Raw genomic sequence first — 20,245 nt, 5'->3', positions numbered from 1 at the left:
CCACAAAGTAGTTTTAGGAGACAGTAGCAAAGATGCTGCTTCTGCAGAACCCTTGGAGGCTAAGAAGGAGCTACTGGAGAGCAGGTATCAGAAAATAGTTCTGAAACACCAGGAGGTGTGTGGCAGGGAGGATTATTAGTGGCTAGTGGGTTTCAGCATGTTGAATCTGGGGAACAAGCTGATGAGTCAGAGAGGTCTGGGCTGGAGAAGGAAGAAGACATGAGCAGATAGATGGGCCTCCTTTTCTGCAGAAGGGGCTCTGGTCCTGGAGAAAGGGTATTGAAATGCCAAAGCTTATCCAGCTTCCAGCAATGAGACTCTGGGTTCCACTAGAGATCTGCTTAGGCCTGTAAGCCAACTTCCACGTCTCTGCTCACCTTGCTTAAGTCCACGGGACTGTGTTCACAATTCATTCCATTTTTTACTTCAAGACTTGTAGTTGGAACGGACTGAGGAGACACAGTCTGACCTATTTGGAGAAAATCAAACAGAATTCTCCGAGTCCTGCCCTTTCCCCCTTTGACACGCCCCGTCCATCATCAGCTGGCTATGACTATCTCCTGCAAAGTTCACACAGAGAAGTGGTCCAAATGACTATGAAGCAAGGACCCACACACACCTATCTCCTTACCTACCAGTTAGCAGTAAAGGGAGGAACAGAGGTCTTCCTACTCCTGCACCCTCTTCCTGAACCATCTGTGATCCTCTTTTCTTCCTCTATTAAAGGCAGTAATCCTTAACCAGGAGTGCACACCATAAAGTCCTAGGGAGAACTTTTCAAAAACTTAGACTCCCAGGCACATCCCCTGCACACTGTGATTCAGTAAATGTGGGGACAAGGAGACCAGCATAGATGAGGCCTCAGAAAAGGAAACTAGTCAGCAGCTGAAATTCACTGAATGTTTACAACCCACCAGGCACCTGGCTCCAGGGCTTTACATGGATTAATTTATTGAAGCCTCACTGTAGACTGAGGAAGCAGATCTCACTATTATCCTTATTCTACAGAGGAGAAAGTAAGACTTAAAGAGGTTTCGGAGGTTGCCCAAGGTCACACACTTTGCAAAAGGTGAAGTCAGAATCTCCAGCCGGGACATCTGACTCAAGAGTTGACACTACTGCATTTTGCCTCCCTAATCTAAGACATTGGTTTACTTCTAAAAAGCTCCTGTGGAACTTCTCTGGCCCCGAATTATCCCTAATGTGGCTACCTCCCCAAAGCCACATCAGTTCTGAGGCCATTCTGGGGCACCATCTTCTCCCCCGGGGTCCACTGAGATCTATCTGAGGCATGCATCCCTAGTGCCACAAGAGATGACCGTCACCAGCCCCAGCCACCCATCGTGCCTATCCACCAAAAAGGACTGTGTCTAAGTGAGCATGAAAGCATATTAGAGAAATACAGCCCCTACCCTCTAGTAACTTAGCATCTCCAACTACTTCCTAAATGTCTTATTAATCAAAAGAGAAAACAGTTACTCCTAATAATCTTACCATGTTTATCCATTGAATGTGGATCAGACTGTTTCTTGCCAACCTCAGCAAAGGAGCGAACAATGGGGATGAGGTTATTTCTCTTCTTTTCATTCTGATGATGATGCTTTTTGAGAAGGGCTTCCCGTACTTTAACCCTCATGCTGTCATTCAGGTCACTGAACAGTTCCTGCTGGTCCAGGATCAGGTCTGGAAAGCAGGTGCTAACATGAACACTCAAACTGATGGTCAGTGAACCCAAAGAGACCAAGGGCAAGTGGGGTGAGGGGCAAGGGACAAGGAGTAGGAGAGGCAGTTCTACCAGGGTCAGTGATGTACAGTCTCCGCTTCAGTGCCTGAAAGAGCTGTTTGATGATAGCAGCTGTGACACATTATATGTTATTCATGTAACAAATCATTATTATTAGAAATGGAAACTATTGAGCATTTAACATGTGCCAGGAACGACACTCTGAACTTTTTACATAATTATCTAATCTAATCCTTATAAAAAACCCTGAGAACTAGGTGGCATTATAACAATTTTTACAGATCAGGAAACTGAGGCCCGAACATTACAAAATTCCCCAAGGTTTCACATCTAGTACGTTGCACAGCTGGGAGTCAAACCCAAGACTGTCTGACTCAAAAATCCACATTATTACCATTTTGTTCTGTCATCTGCCAAAGTTCCTCTACGTTCCCTTTCTCAGAGATTTTAACATTGCTGTGATTGTCAAGAGAAACTATAACTGTAGAACTCCAAATGACTACGTAAAAGTGGAACTTCCAAGAATCATTAAGTTGTTCTTGATTAAGTACCCCACGTGATTACCACCAAGCATCAACCTTTACCTGTCAAGCCTGGCAGAACTGAGGGGGAAAAAATCCCAATACCTGCTACTGAGAGGCAGTCAGCACAGCAGTTAACAGCATGGGTTCTAGCGCTAAAGGTCCACAGTTATCCCACTTCTACCACTTTCTGTGTGATAACCTCTCTGTACCTCAGTTTCCTCATCTGTAATATGGAGCTAATATTATCACCTACCTTAGAAGACTGTTATAAAAAATTAATGAGACGTATAAAGTGCTCATTCACAGTAAACACTTGAGACTGTTTACTCATCCTTATCACTAACACGAATACCTCAGGTACCTGATGGGAAGAACCACAGCAGTTCTACTTCAACCCTACATACCCATTCCCCCACCTCCCCAAAACTCCAACCTATCTTCAACTCCAACTCCATCCATGACTATCCAAGTGCTGGAAGCAATAAATAAAGAAAATCTGTTTTCAAATATTAAGTGGACGATCCAGGTTTCTGTCTTTAACCTTTATATTGATTGGTTCCTTGCCCCATATTTTAAACATGCTTCAGGATCCTTCATCTTGGGAAAAAAAAAAAAAAGAAGGAGAATGTCCACCCCAGGTCTCCCATTATCTACTGCCTCCTCTCTCCCTCTCTTTCTCTTTCTCTCTCTCTCTCTCCCCTATCTCTTAAAGTTCTCAAAAGAAAAATTCCTCACCCCCTGCAATTTGGCTGCCTCAATGAAATTGCTTTTAATAAAATCATCAACAACCTTCCAGTTGCTAAATCTGGCAGATGTCTCTGGTCCTTACCTAACCTGACCTCTCTACAGCATCTGACACTGATGAATTGAAACTCTCTCCTCTCTTGGCTTCCTTAGTGGGTAGAACGGCGCCTCCCCCACAAAAGATACGTCTATGTACTAACCCCCCAGAATCTGTGAGCGTGATCTTATTTGTGGAAAGGGTCTTCCCAGATGTAACTAAGGATCTCAAGATAAGAGCATCTTGGATGATACTGACAGATACCCTTATGAGAGAGACACAGATAAGAAGTCCAGGTGAAGACAGAGGCAGATTGGAGTTATGCACTCATGAGCTAAGGGACACCTAGAGCCACTAGAAACTGGAAGAAGCATGGAATAACTTTCCCTTAGGGCCTTCGGAGGTGACACCAGATCCCATCAGTACTGACCCCTCCCTGGGTCCCCATGTGATCCCAGAGAGGCAGAATTACTTGGATACTTGAAATGGAGAAAAGTTTGGAGAAATCTTTATGTAACCTGTCCAGCCAAACAAAGCCAAGCTGAGGAAAATCCTCACATGCACCCAGGTGTTTATCAAACTCCATTCCTAAAACATAGTAACTTACACTCACCTGTACCAGGCAACTCCATCAGACACCTCCCCGTCACGTCTTGCTGAAGAAGTGGGGGTACTCTGGCTCAACTTCATACGTGTCTTCCCTAGCTGCCATCTTTTAAAATCTTTCTTTCACTCTAACCCCCTTTTCTCTGCACAACTCCCAGTTGCCCCTTTCTCTAATTATTACCAAACCAGAGCTCTTTTCTTGCACCCATGGCTATTTTCCCCACTAGAAGGGGAGCTCCTTGAGGACAGAAATTGTATCTTATCTTCATTCCCCTGTGCCTAGCACATTATCAACCATTAATAGATACAAAATAAACGTCTGCCAAATGAACAGACAAATGGAAGACTTCACACCATGTCATTTGTATCCCATAATAAGCCTATGGAATAGGTAGGGTAGTTTCTTAGTTTGAAACCCATCCCATAGCTGAGGGCGCTGAGGTCGGGAAGGTAAGTGACTTGCCCAAGGACACACAGCCACTTTCTTCTTTCCTCTACACCACTCTTCCTAATTGACACAAACATTCCTCTGTTTTCTCTCACCTAAACTTACCTGAGATTTCTTCTATGCTGTTTGCATGCATATCGAGAAGGACCGTTCCGTTAATAAGGCAGCTCCTTAGCTCAAAGAGACTGTGCAGTGAAAGGGTTGCGACGTAAGGCTTGCTCCAGCGCTCTCCCCCATCCTCAACATCTTCTTCAAACTTCAACCACCTGGAAGCATTACAAACAACCAGATGTTAAAGACAGAAAATGAGGAATTTTCAGGAGAGAGTTTTTAACGTAAGCCACAAAGAAAGATACCCAAATAATCATATTGAACACTGTAATCTAATCTATACGTTCAGGGTACACTTGTAAGTGAACAAAGTAGGTTATAAAACAGTGCAAAACTGATTCCATTTTTCTTTAAAGAAAAATTTTAAAATACAAACACACACATGTATAAGACATCAAATGTTATATTCCTCATTATCCCTGGCTTGGTAGGATTTCACGTAATGTTCGTCTTCTTTTTGCTTATCTTTATTTTCTAATTTTCTCTAGTGGGCATGCATTGCCTATGCAATTAAAAAAATAACAGATCTAATCTATATCATCTGGATACGTTGACAAATCACATTAATAAAATGATATATTTATCTTTTTAAAAAGCCTATCTGGGACTTCCCTGGTGCCGCAGTGGTTAAGAATCCGCCTGTCAATGCAGGGGGCACGGGTTTGAGCCCTGGTCCGGGAAGATCCCACATGCCGCGGAGCAACTAAGCCCATGTGCCTCAACTACTGAACCTGCGCTCTAGAGCCCGCGAGCCGCAACTACTGAAGCCCGCGCGCCTAGAGCCCGTGCTCCACAAGAGACGCCACCGCAACGAGAAGTCCTCACACCGCGATGAAGAGTAACCCTCGCTTGCCACAACTAGAGAAGGCCAGCGCGCAGCAGTGAAGACCCAACGCAACCATAAATAAATTAATTAATTAAAAAAAATAAAAAGCCTATCTGTGTGACTTTCAGACGTTGGCAAAGACAGAATGACAAGGCTAATTCCCTCCTTGCTTGGTACCAGGCTGACTGGCCTGTTTAATCCTCTCTACCCAGGAAACACACCCACGGATACAGCAGGTATCCAGGAAGCGCTGTTCCAATGAGAGGTGGAGCCACGCCTTCGCTGGTTACCCACCTTATCTCCTTCCCCGAGGCTCAGGCACACCGGCTTTGTATCACCCAGAAGCCTCGCTTGTCAGTCACTGCAGGAGCTCTAGACATGGCCCTGGTCAATCTGAGGGCTCTTCTGGGGTTTGGGCCTTAGACAAGCATAGTCACTCTACAACTAATCCAGGGATGCCTACTGTCAGGCTGGCTATAATCCCAAAGGTGTCTGTGAAGTTGGACTGTCCAATAGGATGTCTCAAAAATTCTGGAATTTCCAGTGAATTAAAACCCAAATGATGCTATGGTTCATGCGCAGGAAAAGGCTGGACCTACGCTATGTCTGCTGGGCGAGGTCTAAACCAAGGCGGCCCCCTCAGGCATCTTATAAGCCAGACCTTTAATATCAAGAGCCCAGGAGCTAGTAAGCGAGGACCCCCTTAACGTTCTGTGTTTCCGTCACCAATCCCGGGCTCAAGGTCAACTGACATAGGTATTACCACAGACGTGACCAAGAGGCCAGCATCAAGGCTTCCCCCAGAGGACTCTAGAACGTCAGTCCCCGTGTCAGTCGTCATGTCTCCCGTGAAGAAATAAAAGGCAGGCGGGCCTGTCACTCACGGAAAGGCACACATTTGTCTGCCCAAGCGAATCTGGACCCAGGCGATCTTAAGGCCTCACCTGGCTGTCTCCTTCCACTCGGCATCTTCTCCCTCTTTCAGGCAGATCTCATCCAGTTCTGTGAACAGCTCGTGAGGCACATGCTCTTCGTCCTCCTCAGTGCCAAGAATGAACTGAACACGCTGAGATGGCGTGTCTGGAAAATCAGCCACGGAGAAAGGTCTGCTCCCAGCCTCAGCTTACAACAGAAATAGCATCCTGCCACACTCAGCGCACCTGGGGGGCCTCACAACTTCAGGAACATACACAAGATAATCCTGAACTCCGGTCAAAAAGATTTCTTTATTCCCAGAAAAAAAGCTATGCTTTGGAAGCAGTTTCATAGGAGGAAAAAAATTATTAATAAGACCATTTGAAGAAATGGTAAGAAACTAGAAATCCCGTGAGAAACTAGAAATCTGATGAATTTGATCAAAAAGAATGGCTAATCCTCTAGCAAATGATTTCACCTTCTATGATATTGATTTGGGGGGCCTGAACTGTGAAGTTTTCAGGAAGATACTTTTGATTCTCAGAGGCATTTCTTCTTCCTGGAAGCATGCTGGGGAAAGTCTATGGAAGAGAGTCAAGCCCACCCCCTGCTCCACGTCCATCCCACACCCCTTCGGCCTCACCAGACCTCCCCGCGTGGACACCCACCCGGCCTCCCTCCCGAGGTGTTACCATGGGCCAGGGCCTCGGGGCCTTCCTCCCCCTGGCTGGCTCCCTTGCCCCGCCCTCGTCTCCGATGCTTCTGGCCATGGGTTCGGTGGTGCCGATGGCTCTGCCGGCCCAGCGGCATCCGGACCCCCACGTACAGAGTCCTATGACCTGAAAAGAAGCAGAAGGTCTGTGGAGAGAACTCCTTCACGAAAAGGAGGCTAGTATACATGAGAGGGGAGAAGAAAAAGAGTACAGTCCTTTGGCCTGGTCACAACGCTGTAATGACAAAACTTCAAAGACCTCCAGGACTGAAGCTGTAGAGATGGGGGAGTTGAAGGTCTCAGTCCTGTACGTGGCTGCAAACCTCACAGGAATGTTGTTAAGATCAAAGGAAATAATGGGCGTGAACATGATTTGCAAACTGTAGAGTCCAAAACAAACGCTAGTTGTTGCTACTACAACGATTTGAGCAATTGATAAAACGTGATGCAGTCACACCATGACACCTACAGCAGGTCTCGGCAGGGAGGCCACTTCCATTTGAGAAAGTGGTTAAGCGCTCAGGTCAACCTGCCCGGTACGCGGGCCTCTCACTGCTGTGGCCTCTCCCGTCGCGGGCTCAAACGGCCATGGCTCACGGGCTCAGCCGCTCCGCGGCATGTGGGATCTTCCCGGACCAGGGCACGGACCCGTGTCCCCTGCATTGGCAGGCGGACTCTCAACCACTGCGCCACCAGGGAAGCCCTCTGTGACTGTCTTTAAAAAGGAATACTGAAGCTTATTCTTTAAACTCAGAAGATTTTTGTGAGAAGCAAATAAGAAATGTACGTAAAATGCTTAACACGATGCCTGGAATCAATTTTAGCAGCCAGTAAATTCCAGGATCAGTTTCCATTATATTTTTTCTGCACCATCTAGAATAACAGTGAGAGACTAGTCACAAATCATAAGGGGCATAAGGCTGGGAGCATGAGGGAGAGATATTAAATATTTTACAAAAAGAGGGGAACACAAGAAAGTAAGTGATCCCATAGTGTTCCTCTCTAGTTCCTCCTTCCTGCTCTCTCATTCCATCCATAAACATTATTTTGTTTTGTGCCTGACTTCCAGGCCTCTCTCACCTCCACCTGGTTTCCCCAGTCTTCCTGGTGAGCCTGGAGCCCAGAAGCAGTAGCTGCAGGGATGCTACACCTGGATACACAGAGCAGTGATCTTCCCCCATTTCTGCCCAGTTACTGCTGCTCGACACTCTGGATCTCAGGCTGCCCCCGCACATCTTCCACCACGGGAGCTGTTACAGTCTTTAGTCACTGTCTTCAAATCGACAACCGCACCCACACTTCCTCTGAGCAGGTGACCTTGCTTCATATTGTACTGAAAAGACAGGCCCTGTCCTGGGAACTCCCTCCATTCTCAGTCAGGCTCACTTTCCTCCTCCAGCTTTTCCTCTTTTCCAGGCTAATGAGCACCGCCTCCCACCCCACTGGGTCCCACTTCATCAGTTATCCTCAGTCTCTCCTTTCCATCCATCCCTTCCACGGGTTTCTCAAGTCCCTCTTACCTAAAAAGGAAATATTCCTACCATATGATATGACCCAGCAATTCCACTCCTGGGTATAGATCTGAAAAACACAAAAATACTAATTCGAAAAGATACATGTACCCCAATGTTCACAGCAGCATTATTTGCAATAGCCAAAATATGGAAGCAAACTGAGTGTCCATTAACTGATGAATGGATGAAGAAGATGTGGTACATATATACCATGGGATACTACTCAGCCATAAAAAGAATGAAATAATGCCATCTGCAGCAACATGGAAGGACTTGGAGGGCATTATGCTAAGTGAAATAAATCAGACAAAGAAAGACAAATACTCTATAATATCGCTTATTGGTGGAATCTAAAAAATGCAACGAACTAGTGAATAAAACAAAAAAGAAGCAGGCTCACAGATATAGAGAACAAACCAGTGGTTACCAGTGGTGGGGGGCGGGGAGGAGGGATAGGCAATATAGGAGTAGGGAGAAAAAAGGGTTATTATGGGATTATATGAAATCGTGTATGTGAAACTTTTGCACACTATAACAATTTAAAGAATCCTTCATTCAATAAATAAATATTTTAAAATAAAAATAAAAAAGAAATGTTCCCAGTGCAGTGCTATTCTCCCAAGTCTCTGCCTGTCCCCTTCCCTTCTCCATTAAGTCATGTTCAAGAACAGTGTGCCGACCTAGCTCCCTTTCCTCACCATCCCCTTGTTCCACAGCCTCTGCACGTGGCCGCTCTCCACTGAAACGGCCCTCATCAGGGACGCCAAAGCCACTAAATCACCAAACCTCTATCATCTTACGTCTCTCTCAGTTCAATTCAAAAGACTCTCTGGAGAGCCCACCATGCTCCAGGCGGCAGCCCCATCCCTTGACTACTTCCTCCCCTTGGTGGTCTGGGCTTCTCCCATACCTGTACCACGGCCTTCCCTGGCTCACTTGCACTCCTCTGACTGCTTCTCCAGCCTTACCACAATCCACCAAAGGAGGGTTCCCCGGGTTTCTGTCCTTGGTCCCTTTCTTCTCTCTTTTTAGCGATATTTGCTCTCCTGATTTCAAAGTTTACTTCTGCAAATGATCCCCAAATCTTTATCTCCAGTGACTCAATATGTTCCAAAGCAAACTCACCATCCTCCACCTGAAATCAGACTCATGCTCGCTTCTTCCATGTTTCTGTTCATGGCATTCTCTCAACTTTCCAGGCTTGAAACCTCAGCATTACCTTGGATTTCCACCTTGCCCCTCAGCACTCCATCCCATAGATTAGAGATGTCAAGTCTTTCTCTCCTCCCCCTTTGACAACAGCAGGGGCCTCCTTCCTGCCTCCCCCACCAATTCGATCCTACAAACAAATCCTCCGGAAGCACTGCTCTGATCACAGCTCACTCTTATAGTCGGGACCCTTCATGCTCCAGCATGCTCGGGCCCCAGCCTCCTTTCTAGTTTTTTCTTTCTCTAGAACAAATTATACATTCAACAGGGAAACAAAGGGAAAGCTCTCTAAAAGAACTGAGTGATCATCTCAAGAGAGATCAAAGTGGAAATCCCACACATGCTCACACCAAATAAATGTTCTGGGGGAAAAAAATCTAGAGATGTGCACCTTCTGCATCTATACCAACAACAAGAGGACAGCCCGGTGGTTTTTGTTTAATAAATTATTTTATTTTATTTATTTATTTTGGGCTGCACTGGGTCTTCACTGCTGCTCGCGGGCTTTCTCTAGTTGCGGCAAGCAGGAGCTACTCTTAGTTGCGGTGCGCGGGCTTCTCATTGCGGTGGCCTCTCCTGCTGCGGAGCACGGGCTCTAGGCACGTGGGCTTCCGTAGCTGTGGCACACGGGCTCAGTAGTTGTCGCTCACGTGCTCTAGAGCACAGGCTCAGTAGTTGTGGTGCATGGGCCCAGCTGCTCCGCAGCATGTGGGATCTTCCCAGACCAGGGCTCGAACCCGCATCCCCTGCATCGGCAGGCGGGCTCTCAAACCACTGCGCCACCAGGGAAGCCCCACAGCCTGGTTTTGACTCCGTCTCCTCCTCATGGCCTCAGCTGACGCTCCCACCCTCACCTCACACTCCCCTCCACCTAAACCAAACTGCTCTTCCACAGATGCACCAATGCTTTCGGACACCGACTTGTCTCACTCCTTCAAGATCCATTGCAAATGCACCTTCCTTCTTGGTATTCTTGCTGATCCCCCTGATCAGAGGTGCTGCCTCTTTCCTGTCAACCCTGAGTCCTTGGCTAGCATTCTCTTATGAACTTATCTTATGCCTTGCATTAAAGTTAGGCATCTATCAGTCTTTCTCCCGCTATTCATCTGCAAGCTTCTCCAAGTCCCAGGTCAGACCTTCTTCCTCCTGGAATCCCTCACATAACAAAGCACGGTATCTTCCACGTGGTCATTACTCCACAAATATTCAGAAAATGGAATACCTCCTAGATGCCTCCAGCAGGAACATAACCCCTTAGGATCCCCTCAGCAGTACACAACCTGAACTAAGAAGGCCTCTGATCTGAAAGGGGTCACAACAGGAACATGTAACCAAAGTGAATGTGTTTCGAGTGGATGAAATACTCACCAGGGCATGGGATGATTGAGAAGGTCCTAGCCAGCCTGAGGATGGAGAGCGTATTCCAGGAAGAGTTCCTGGATAAGGGGACTTTTGGAAAGAGTTAGCAAGGAAGACTTTTCCTTCTCTAAGAAATTTTTTTGGTCCAATCAGTTCCCACAAACATTAGCCAACCACAGCACCTGCCTTTTGAAAACACCAGAGAGACAGGCAAAAATGAAAACAAGCCCCAGCAGGACACAGAGCTAAGAATGACCGAGTGGTTATCAGAAAACTAGGCATCAGTTTCTAGGCTGGAGACTTGGAAGCAGGGACTTGGATATTCTGAGTGAAATCAAAAAAGAAGACAAACAAATAGACACTGGGAAATGAATACAGCACCAATAAAATCCAGTCCATCTAACGGGATTCTGCAGCCCAACGACTTTACTAAACCAATCCTGTGGTCTCTTTGCTGGCCTTTCAACTGCTCTCCTGCCCACACAGTCTTCATCCCCCTCATCTACCTACCTACTCACCTAAATTCTGCCTTCTTTCCAGTCTTTTTTCCAGTTATTGTCAAACCTCCTCTCTGGGGACTGTGTGCAAATACAAGTATTCATTTAGTAAAAACTTATTAGAAGATGTAATTTTAGAATTTATTTTTTAAATAAGTATGCACACACGTACAGAGAGCAATCATTAGTGAACTGGGATGGAACCTTGCAGAGCAGGACAGAAATCACAGGGGGAGCCCACCCTGCAGGTGGAACCTGGACCTTCCGAGGCGGAGTACATTCCGAGCACACTGTTTATTAAGCATGCGCAGAGCTCGCTAGCTCACACGGACAGACGGGTGTCCCAACCCCTGGACTTCAAGTTGACACAAAGTCAGGAACCGCGGGGGGAGTCTAACATGTGGAGCACATGCAAGCCTTTTTTTTTCAACTTATAACTAAGGCCAAATGGCTCTTACCTCTGTTGAAAACTTATTAGAAGGTACCAAACTTACTCTAGGATTCATTAGTCTAGTAGTTAATCAGGAATAATGACCTGCCAGAAAAGACGGAAAAAGCCATTCCTCTAATTAAAGCCACTGCTCGGTGTTCTTCTGGGACCGGGAGAGTCCACTGAAGCAATCATGGACTATTGCTCTTTGCGAGTTTCTCTTCGGAAATCTGTCCTACTGTTTGCTTTTGATTCTTCCCATGTATGTAAAAAAAGCGATGTTATGGTTTAATGCACCTTCTCCTGCTGATGGAGTTAATTTTTGCCAAAAAAACCACGTTTACAAGTCTCTAACAATGTCCAGAGACTACCTCTCAGAAGTAGTTCTCAAAGTGGTTTATGTCACGTGGTGTAGAGGGTATAGAACAAAGGGGAAGACCCAGAGCTTTATCTGCTGCCGCAGAACCTTGTATCATGGCACACATGGCAAATTAGAACACAGTTAGAACAATTTACTTGTCTTCCATCAGAGTGGGACTGATTTTATTCCACGCCTTCAAGAGACAGCACTTCCCTGAGTGCAGCCTCACTGAGCCCTAGGGCTGCCCTCGGGATGAGTCAGGGCGGGGCCCACAGCATAGCCGATCCTCCAGCAAATCCCAACTTCCTCTTGTCTCCAGAGCTACTTGAGAACTACATCAGGCCTGAGGCGTGGGCACTATATGTCCTCTGTTGCCTGTAGTGCTTTTTTTTTTTTAAGTGCTATAACATAAATAAGATTCTAGTTTTCCAAAAGGTCTATGTATAAAGGACTGTTTTCCCCTAGCAATGCCATCATCACAGACGGCCTTCTTTTACAGGAAAATGGATACTACGTAAGGAATAGATGATGTCATATTGAGAAGATGCTCCTACTGCCAATTACTCAGCTGAACTCTGTGATGGAACCCAGTCCTCGGGATCCAAGAGTGTTTGCCCAGTCTTATTATTCTACTCCCAAGTAGATAAGAGTGTTCATAAATGGTTACCTCTTTGCTGAGGGCAAAGGTCTAGTGGGCCCAGACAACTAAACTAAAAGTAAAAGTACCCCCACGGTACAGTGAGATGGTAGGGAGGCAAAAGGATTATCAGGGCAGAAGGAGGGGTGGGGCAACACATAAAAATGTTCATATGATGGAGCAAGAAGCTGAGGTTAGGTGGTTAATGCTGGGTACCGTCCTCCCTTGCAGGCAGTGTGGCAGAGTGGAAAGAGCAGAATTCCATCCCAGCCTCACCTGCTGTTAGGCTAGATGACCCTGAGCAGTTTCCCCATCACGTAAGATAGGGATGATGCCTACCTGCCTGGGTTGCTGTGAAGATTAAAAAGACGACTTGTGCAAAGTGCCTAATCGAATGCCTGTCACACAAGGGTCATTCAACAAATGTTAGCCTCCCACCTCCACACCCCTCCTTCTTCCCCTTTCTCCCAACTGCTGAAACCCACACTGGCTCTTCTTCCATCTGGTCAAAATAACTTCGAAAGCTCGACCTTGATATGTCTGAACTCCACTGACCTCCACAGAGCCACCCACGTAAGTTCTCATGGTAACAGACCCAGAGGATGAGTCAGCCTCTACAGCTTTGGCTCTCCCATCCAAAGGACGAGTTTTCTCTGGGGACTGTACAACTTTGATGGAAAAAAAAAAACCAGCACAGGAACAAGCAGTACAGAGAGACACTTCACGTGCTATCTCAGTCATTAGAAAGTTACTGCATCATAGCCTTCAACGTTGCAGGAAATGCTGCAGAGATTGCACAAAGGCTTTTGAGCCAAATGTGGGTTCTCGTTCAAGCTATAGAGGACGCGAGCCTTTCTTTAATAAAACTGAGCATTGCCATCATTATCAGGAAACTAGGCTCCGTGGGAAAAAGGAAAGCAGAAGGACAGCACAAAAGGGTCATGGGGGGAGTGGGGGTGGGAGAGGAGAGAAAGGAAGAAGAGCCTTGATAAGGTAAACTAGATAGAGCAGGTCAATTAAAAGGCCTCTTCCTTCCCTTCCACTTCAGTGGGTTTTTATACAACTCTATGCTGTGAACTCTCACCAAATATGTTATAGGTGCGTGTGTGTTTTCCCTTTTCTTGTTTAGATGAAAACACCAGGCAGAAATGGGTATTGTTAGAATGGGAAGAGCATACATTGGAAATGGGGTAAAAACAGGGTCTTATGGCCAAACTGAGTTTTTAAAACTATTTGTATTTTATTTTCTTTTGTATAAATTTGTATCTATATTTCCAAGCAGTTGTCAAGAATCAATAAACTGATCTGAGTGTTTCACATTCTCAAGGAATAGGTCATTTATTAATATTTATATTGGACTTTACTGTGCTGAAAGTACTGTCTCACAAGCTGTCTGTCTACTAGAGCCTAACAGTGAGACAGGTATTATTATCCCTACTTTTATTTAACATATGAGGAAAATGAGGCTAAGTGAAATTAAGTGATTTTTTCCCAAGGTCTCACAGCTAGTGAAGAAGAGTTAGGACTCCAACCCACGTCTCCTGATGGCAAAGCTGCTCCTCCCACGCCAGGCTGCCTCTTGCTGATTTCCCTCGGTACACAGAACAGCAGTGCTTACCTTCCAACTCTTCTTTCTCATAGTGGATGTTGAGAATTGTACTGGTCCCACCCTGATCCACCACAGCTTCTTCATCTGGTCTCTGTTGAAACATAAATTAGTAGCCACAGTAATACCCCTACATTCATTCAAACACTCATTCAAGTGAATTCCCTGGCGATCCAGTGGTTAGGGTTCCACGCTTCCACTGCAGGGTGCATGGGTTCGACCCCTGGTTGGGGGACTAAGATCCCGCATGCTGCGCGGCCCCCCCAAAAAAACAAACAAGCACTCACTCAAGTACCGTGTGTATGCCACACCCTTTATGCAACACTGTGGGGGAAAACCCAATGGTTTACAGATATTTTTACTTTTTTTTTTTTTTTTTTGCGGTACGCGGGCCTCTCACTGTTGTGGCCTCTCCTGTTGCGGAGCACAGGCTCCAGACGCGCAGGCTCAGCGGTCATGGCTCACGGGCCCAGCCGCTCCGCGGCATGCGGGATCTTCCCGGACCGGGGCACGAAACCGTGTCCCCTGCATCGGCAGGCGGACTCTCAACCACTGCGCCACCAGGGAAGCCCAAGTTTACAGATATTTTTAATTTCAATCTCACAATATCTCTGAGATGCAAACATGGCAGCCATTCTTTCTCATTTCATAAATAAGCAGCCGGATACTCAGAAAACTTTAAGTAATTACTGCCCAAGGTCAGAAATATGCTAAAAGGCAGAGCGAGGACTGAGTCCAGGTCTTGTGACTGCAGATCCCGTGCCTTTCCCACCCCTCCCCACTCCACCCATATGTCTGTATAACATGTTGGCATTTTGCAAGTGGTGTCAACCAGATTGTCTCATTTGGTACAAGCTGGTGTCCTTGACCTCTGTTTACCACTCTGTCCTTGAAATTCTCCACCCTTCTCCTCTGTCCCACCCTAAGTCTCATCTCCTTCTTCTAACCATAATTCCCAAGGAAAAGCACTCTATCTTTTGTTTCCCACACTTGAGCCTTACAATTTCAACAGTAGCCTGAAGCTGTGAGGATTGGTATTTGACAAACGGCCAGAATGTCACGCCTCAAGATCCATGTGTCTAAAACCCAACTAATCTGCCTTCCAAACTAGTACCCTGTGCCCATTTATTTACTCCTACCCATGACTCCATCACTTCGTAGTCCACATTTGAAATCTCAAGCTTATTTATTCATCCATTCCACGTATTGAGTGCCTATCATATGCCTTCCAGGAAACAGTTCCTTTTTCTTATCAAGTCCTCGTTTGCAATTTCTCTCGAATTCACTCTCATCTCTGATCCTCTCTATCCTCCACTGTCCAGCCCTTTCAAACACAGAGGACATTTTTTCAGTTATGGAACCACACTCATTTTCTTCCCTGAGGGCTGCCCCTCGGCCTAGAACTATCGCCCTCTCCCTGCTACTCCCACGTCCATCACCAGCAGCTAACACTTATTCATCATCCCATAGATCTCAGCCTAAACACACTTCCTTAGAAGGCTTCCCTGACTACCTCCCATTAGTATGCCCCCACAGCACACTGTATTTCTCCTTAGTAATGAAATGTCTCTGCTCCTTAAGGGAGAGACCATATCTTTCTTCCCCGTTTCCCCTAGCACCCTGCAGACTTTTCACAAAGTAGGTGCTCAATAAATCTTTGTTAAAAGAACAAAGATAATGGCATCTACCTTATCAAGACCCTCACCAGATCCTGAATTATTTCAAATAATTATTTCCCTGACAATCAATTTCCTTTACCAAACCTGCAGCTCTAGCCAGGCTCTCTGATCCCGTAGGCACCATACACATTCCACACTGTCTGGTCATCTAGCAGGTCCTTCCCCAACTCTCCAGCACACCCAAATCCTCACCATCCTTGTAGATCCTGCTCAAATTTCCAACTTCCGGTTCCAATTGTACTGTTTTATAGTTGCCCACCCATGCTCCCAAATAAGGCAACCCTGAACATAAAGCAATCCATTTTCCCAATGAAAAGATTCAAGAACAGTTTTCGAGGCCAAACTTTTAGGGAAGTAGCTAAAATAGTCAAATGTCAATTTACAGTATTTTATTTATCAATTTAGTTTTATAGGCATATTTTAAATTATATATTATTACTACCATGGAATAATCTCCAAGATATAATATTAAGTTTGAAAAGCAAGGTGGAACGGCCGCCCCCTGGGGAGTTCGGGGAGCGCAGGGTCGCCGCCGCCGGCGGCGGCGGCGGCGGCGGCGGCGGCGGCGGCGGCGTGTGAGCGGACGGTCGCACGCGCCGCCGCCTCCATAACTGTTTACCCCGCTGCATTGTGGGAGTTCGACTTCCGTCGCCCGCCAACCGCCGCCAACCGCCGCCTCAGCTTTCGCCGCCGCCGCCGCCCACGCCATGGGGTCCGTGACTGACGACGAAATCATACGGAAGCGTCTCCTAATTGATGGAGATGGCGCTGGAGATGATCGGAGAATTAATCTGCTAGTGAAAAGTTTCATTAAATGGTGCTACTCTGGATCCCAGGAAGAGGACTACAGCCAGTACCAACGTATGCTGCTCACGCTGTCCCAATGTGAATTTTCAATGCGCAAAACTTTGCGGGTATATGATATGAATCTCAGAGAAATGGAAAATTATGAAAAAATTTACAAAGAAATAGAATGTAGCATTGCTGAAGCACATGAAAAAATTGCTGAGTGCAAAAGGCAAATTCTTCAAGCAAAACGAATACGAAAAAATCACCAAGAATATGATGCATTGGTAAAAGTGATCCACCATTATCCAGACAGGTGTGAGACATTAAAGGAACTAGAGGCTCTGCGTAAAGAATTAGAGCATCTTTCACATATTAAAGAAGGTGTTGAAGATACGCTGGAATTGAGAAGGAAACAGTTTTACGTTCTTCTTACTGTCCTCCATGAACTTAATCAAACAACGGAAAATTATGAAAAGCCCGCAAAGGTAGAAGCAGCTCAAGAAACAAGCATGGAAACTGATCCTAAACCACAGACCAACTGACCACTCACCATTCCCAAGAATATTGAAGTAGCAACATGATCTTAGTGTGTTCAGAATTTGTTGTGCTCTTGAGACATTTAAAGTGAGACATTTAAAGTTTTGGCAGTGAACTTTGCCTTTAAATATTAATGCACAGTTCATTCATATTTCTTCACACAAAGGAACATGACTTCATTATATATTTGTTTTTATTGAAATGCCTTTTTTGTACTTAAAAGATAGGAAACAACATCCAAAAATGTTTAATGTTTTCAAGCCAGATATGTTAGTGCTCGTTGGTATTCTAGGTAGTTTTTGGTCACAAAATAAGTGGAAGATAGTGAGAAGGTGGCATTTCTAGGATGTATATGAGAAAATGAGTCAATTTCTGGAAATCGTTACCACTTTTGAAAATGAAGTCCATGAATAGGCTCTCAGGAGGGCTGTGACCTTGTGAAATTAAGTACAAAATGTTTGTGATGTACGCTTATTGTGGGAGAGTTTCCATGATAGTAAGAAGCACTGATAGCAGAGGTAATTACAAGATGCAAAGTAAATCAATATGTATTACTTTCTAGATCTCTGTCCTTAATACTTGAGCAATGTGGTTGTTAAATGTTTTGTTGAAATGTTTTCTCTCTATCGTTTTGTTCTGTAGGAGTCATTTTCAAGAGTCTTGCAAAAAGGATTTCATGATCTTTTTGAAAAATTAAACTAAATCTGAATCACTTGTAATTGTCTTAAGTATTGAATTACTGTCTAATACTTCTTTAGGTTCCATTCTTATCCATTTATTTTAGTTCAGAAACATGGCACTTTGCATGAATCATACCTTAATAATGTTACATTTTTGTAATTTTAATACAAACTCGTATCTTTAAAAAACTTAAAAAGATGGGGCTTCCCTGGGGGCACAGTGGTTGGGAGTCTGCCTGCCGATGCAGGGGACGCGGGTTCGTGCCCCGGTCCGGGAAGATCCCACATGCCGTGGAGCGGCTGGGCCCGTGAGCCATGGCCCTGGGCCTGCGCGTCCGAAGCCTGTGCTCTGCAACGGGAGAGGCCGCGGCAGTGCACAGGCCCGTGTACCGCAAAACAATAAATAAATAAATAAATTTAAAAGCTAAATAAAAAGCAAGGTGGAGGAAACTCTTTAATTTGCTAACTTTTATCTAACAAAGGGTGTTGGAATAAAAACATCTGCTTACACTTAAAAACATACATAGGAAGAATGAGCGAGCCGTAAAAGATGTTTTTAAATAGTTACCTACAGAGGAGGGAGGGAATGGGGTAAAGAAGATAAGGATAGAAACTAAATTTCTTTGAAGATAACTTATTTTGCACATTTTTTACATAATTTTAAAACAAAATTAATTAATTTTAAAAAACCCAAAATTTTACATTTTAAAAAGCAATTCCCACGAATCAAAAACAAAATGAAAACAAGTGCCAAACTGATGGCATAACTATTCCAAGTAACTTTATACCATAAAGTTATAACTCACTGAACGTTCTTAGTGACATATATCCTAAGAACGTTCTCAGTGACATATATCCTAAGGACAAAAAGCATTTGAAAAGATCTTAAACTGCTTTTTAGTTGTCATATTGTTGGTTGTAGTGTTGGTGTTATTTTTCTGAGACTGTTGTGTACTGTGAGATAAAATAAATGAGTGATTATGTGAACTTTCTGGCACTCTCAGTGTGATTGAGACCTGGGGTTCTCAGAAGGTGTGAAAGCAGATACGGTTGCAGGACACATAGTCCTGAATTTGAATTGGAAGCACTGGAAGTATCAACAATGATATATCTTTAAATGCTTTAAAATTTGTAAATTTATATTTCCTAGCTCCGTCCAGACTAAAGGCCTAGAAAAAATGATCAGCCAATAGTAATAAGTATCATTAGCACCTAGATTGTGGTCTCTTAAAATGCCATTTTCTCTTAAAAGACATTCAAAGACAACGAGGGTTGTGTCAAAAGGGCTCAGGATCCAACTTAGAGAGGTCCCTTGCCAAAAACAGGACAATGTGAACATCAGTAAGGGTAATAACTGTAACAGATTGAATATATCAAATATGTTTAAATCCATGAGTTCACCATGTCACTTTAAAAATTAGCTAATTGGTCAACATTGGAGGATAATACTAGCAAACCAACTCATTATTTTGCAAAATGGTAAAAATTTATCCCGACTTTCCTATTTAAATTGTACCATAGAGTGGTACCATAGAGTAGATGAGAGAAGTTTCTTATTATAGAAAAGAATAAATGAAGAAGGAATGTTAGAATTAGAACATCGCCATTTTGCAATCCCTAATGGACTGCATTGATTTTCAAGGCCACTAATATCACAAAAAGAGAGACAACCAGACACTGTGTGCCTCCTAATGGGAGACCTTATCACCACGCATGAAGTAATCTCACCAAATAAATTGTCCCTGAATCTGATCAAGACTCTAAATCCAAATACCAATTTACCGAAAATACAAAGAAACAGAGTTCAGTGGGAAAAAAATACCACAGGAGTATAATCAGCAAAATCCAGACTGTGGAAAACTATAGCTATAGAACAAATCCTCTCCCCACCACCTTTTTTAAAATAAATAATTGCAAGAAGAGAAAGAGAGAGAGGAAGGCAAAACCAATAGGTTAAAAGAGACAACAAACCAATCTCAGTATGTGGACTTAATTTGAATACTGATTTAAACTAACTAAAATAATTTTTAGTTATTTATAAAGTAATTTTTAAAGTTATGACATTTGAGACAATCAGAAATGTTTATCTTTTATGATATTAAAGAAATTATTTTCTCTTTAGGTGGTACTATGCTTATTTTTTTAAAGAATCCTTATCTTTTAGTATTCATACTGAAATATTTACAAACGATTACAGATACATAAAACAATATGTTAACTTAGAAATACTACTTTTCTCACATTTTATAAAGTAATGTTATTCAAAATCGTCAGATACAT

The 20,245-nt window shown here is 44.4% G+C and overlaps 2 protein-coding genes across 7 annotated transcripts in view; one reads left to right on the top strand and one right to left on the bottom strand.

Annotated features, from left to right (window-relative positions):
* The window catches only part of SLC4A8 (solute carrier family 4 member 8), a 91,963-nt gene that overhangs the window by 59,574 nt on the left and 12,144 nt on the right, over positions 1–20,245 (bottom strand). For 5 of the 6 annotated variants that reach the window (XR_007470020.1, XM_004274309.3, XM_033436260.2 and 2 more), the window contains exons 2-7: positions 14,293–14,374; positions 6,648–6,794; positions 5,985–6,120; positions 4,209–4,369; positions 1,495–1,683; positions 378–469 (exon numbers count right to left, since the gene is read on the bottom strand). Coding sequence is in view for 5 of the 6 variants with exons in the window: in XM_004274309.3 (XP_004274357.2) it covers positions 378–469; positions 1,495–1,683; positions 4,209–4,369; positions 5,985–6,120; positions 6,648–6,794; positions 14,293–14,374 (807 nt within the window). In the remaining variant the exon portion in view is untranslated. Of the gene's footprint in view, positions 1–377; positions 470–1,494; positions 1,684–4,208; positions 4,370–5,984; positions 6,121–6,647; positions 6,795–8,208; positions 8,249–14,292; positions 14,375–20,245 lie in introns of all 6 variants that reach the window. The other variant, XM_049694094.1, reaches the window with a different exon arrangement.
* On the top strand, positions 16,593–17,999 carry LOC105748203 (THO complex subunit 7 homolog). The gene has a single exon (XM_033436263.2). It carries the CDS (start codon positions 16,667–16,669, stop codon positions 17,288–17,290), a length of 624 nt encoding a protein of 207 aa, XP_033292154.1. The 5' UTR covers positions 16,593–16,666; the 3' UTR covers positions 17,291–17,999.

Source organism: Orcinus orca, chromosome 11 (assembly GCF_937001465.1).
Source record: "Orcinus orca chromosome 11, mOrcOrc1.1, whole genome shotgun sequence".
NCBI classification, from domain to species: domain Eukaryota; kingdom Metazoa; phylum Chordata; class Mammalia; order Artiodactyla; family Delphinidae; genus Orcinus; species Orcinus orca.
This window is presented reverse-complemented; position numbering and strand designations above follow the sequence as displayed.

Excerpts from the sequence above, each read along its gene's own strand:
- LOC105748203 (XM_033436263.2), top strand. The coding sequence starts at position 16,667 with ATGGGGTCCGTGACTGACGACGAAATCATACGGAAGCGTCTCCTAATT.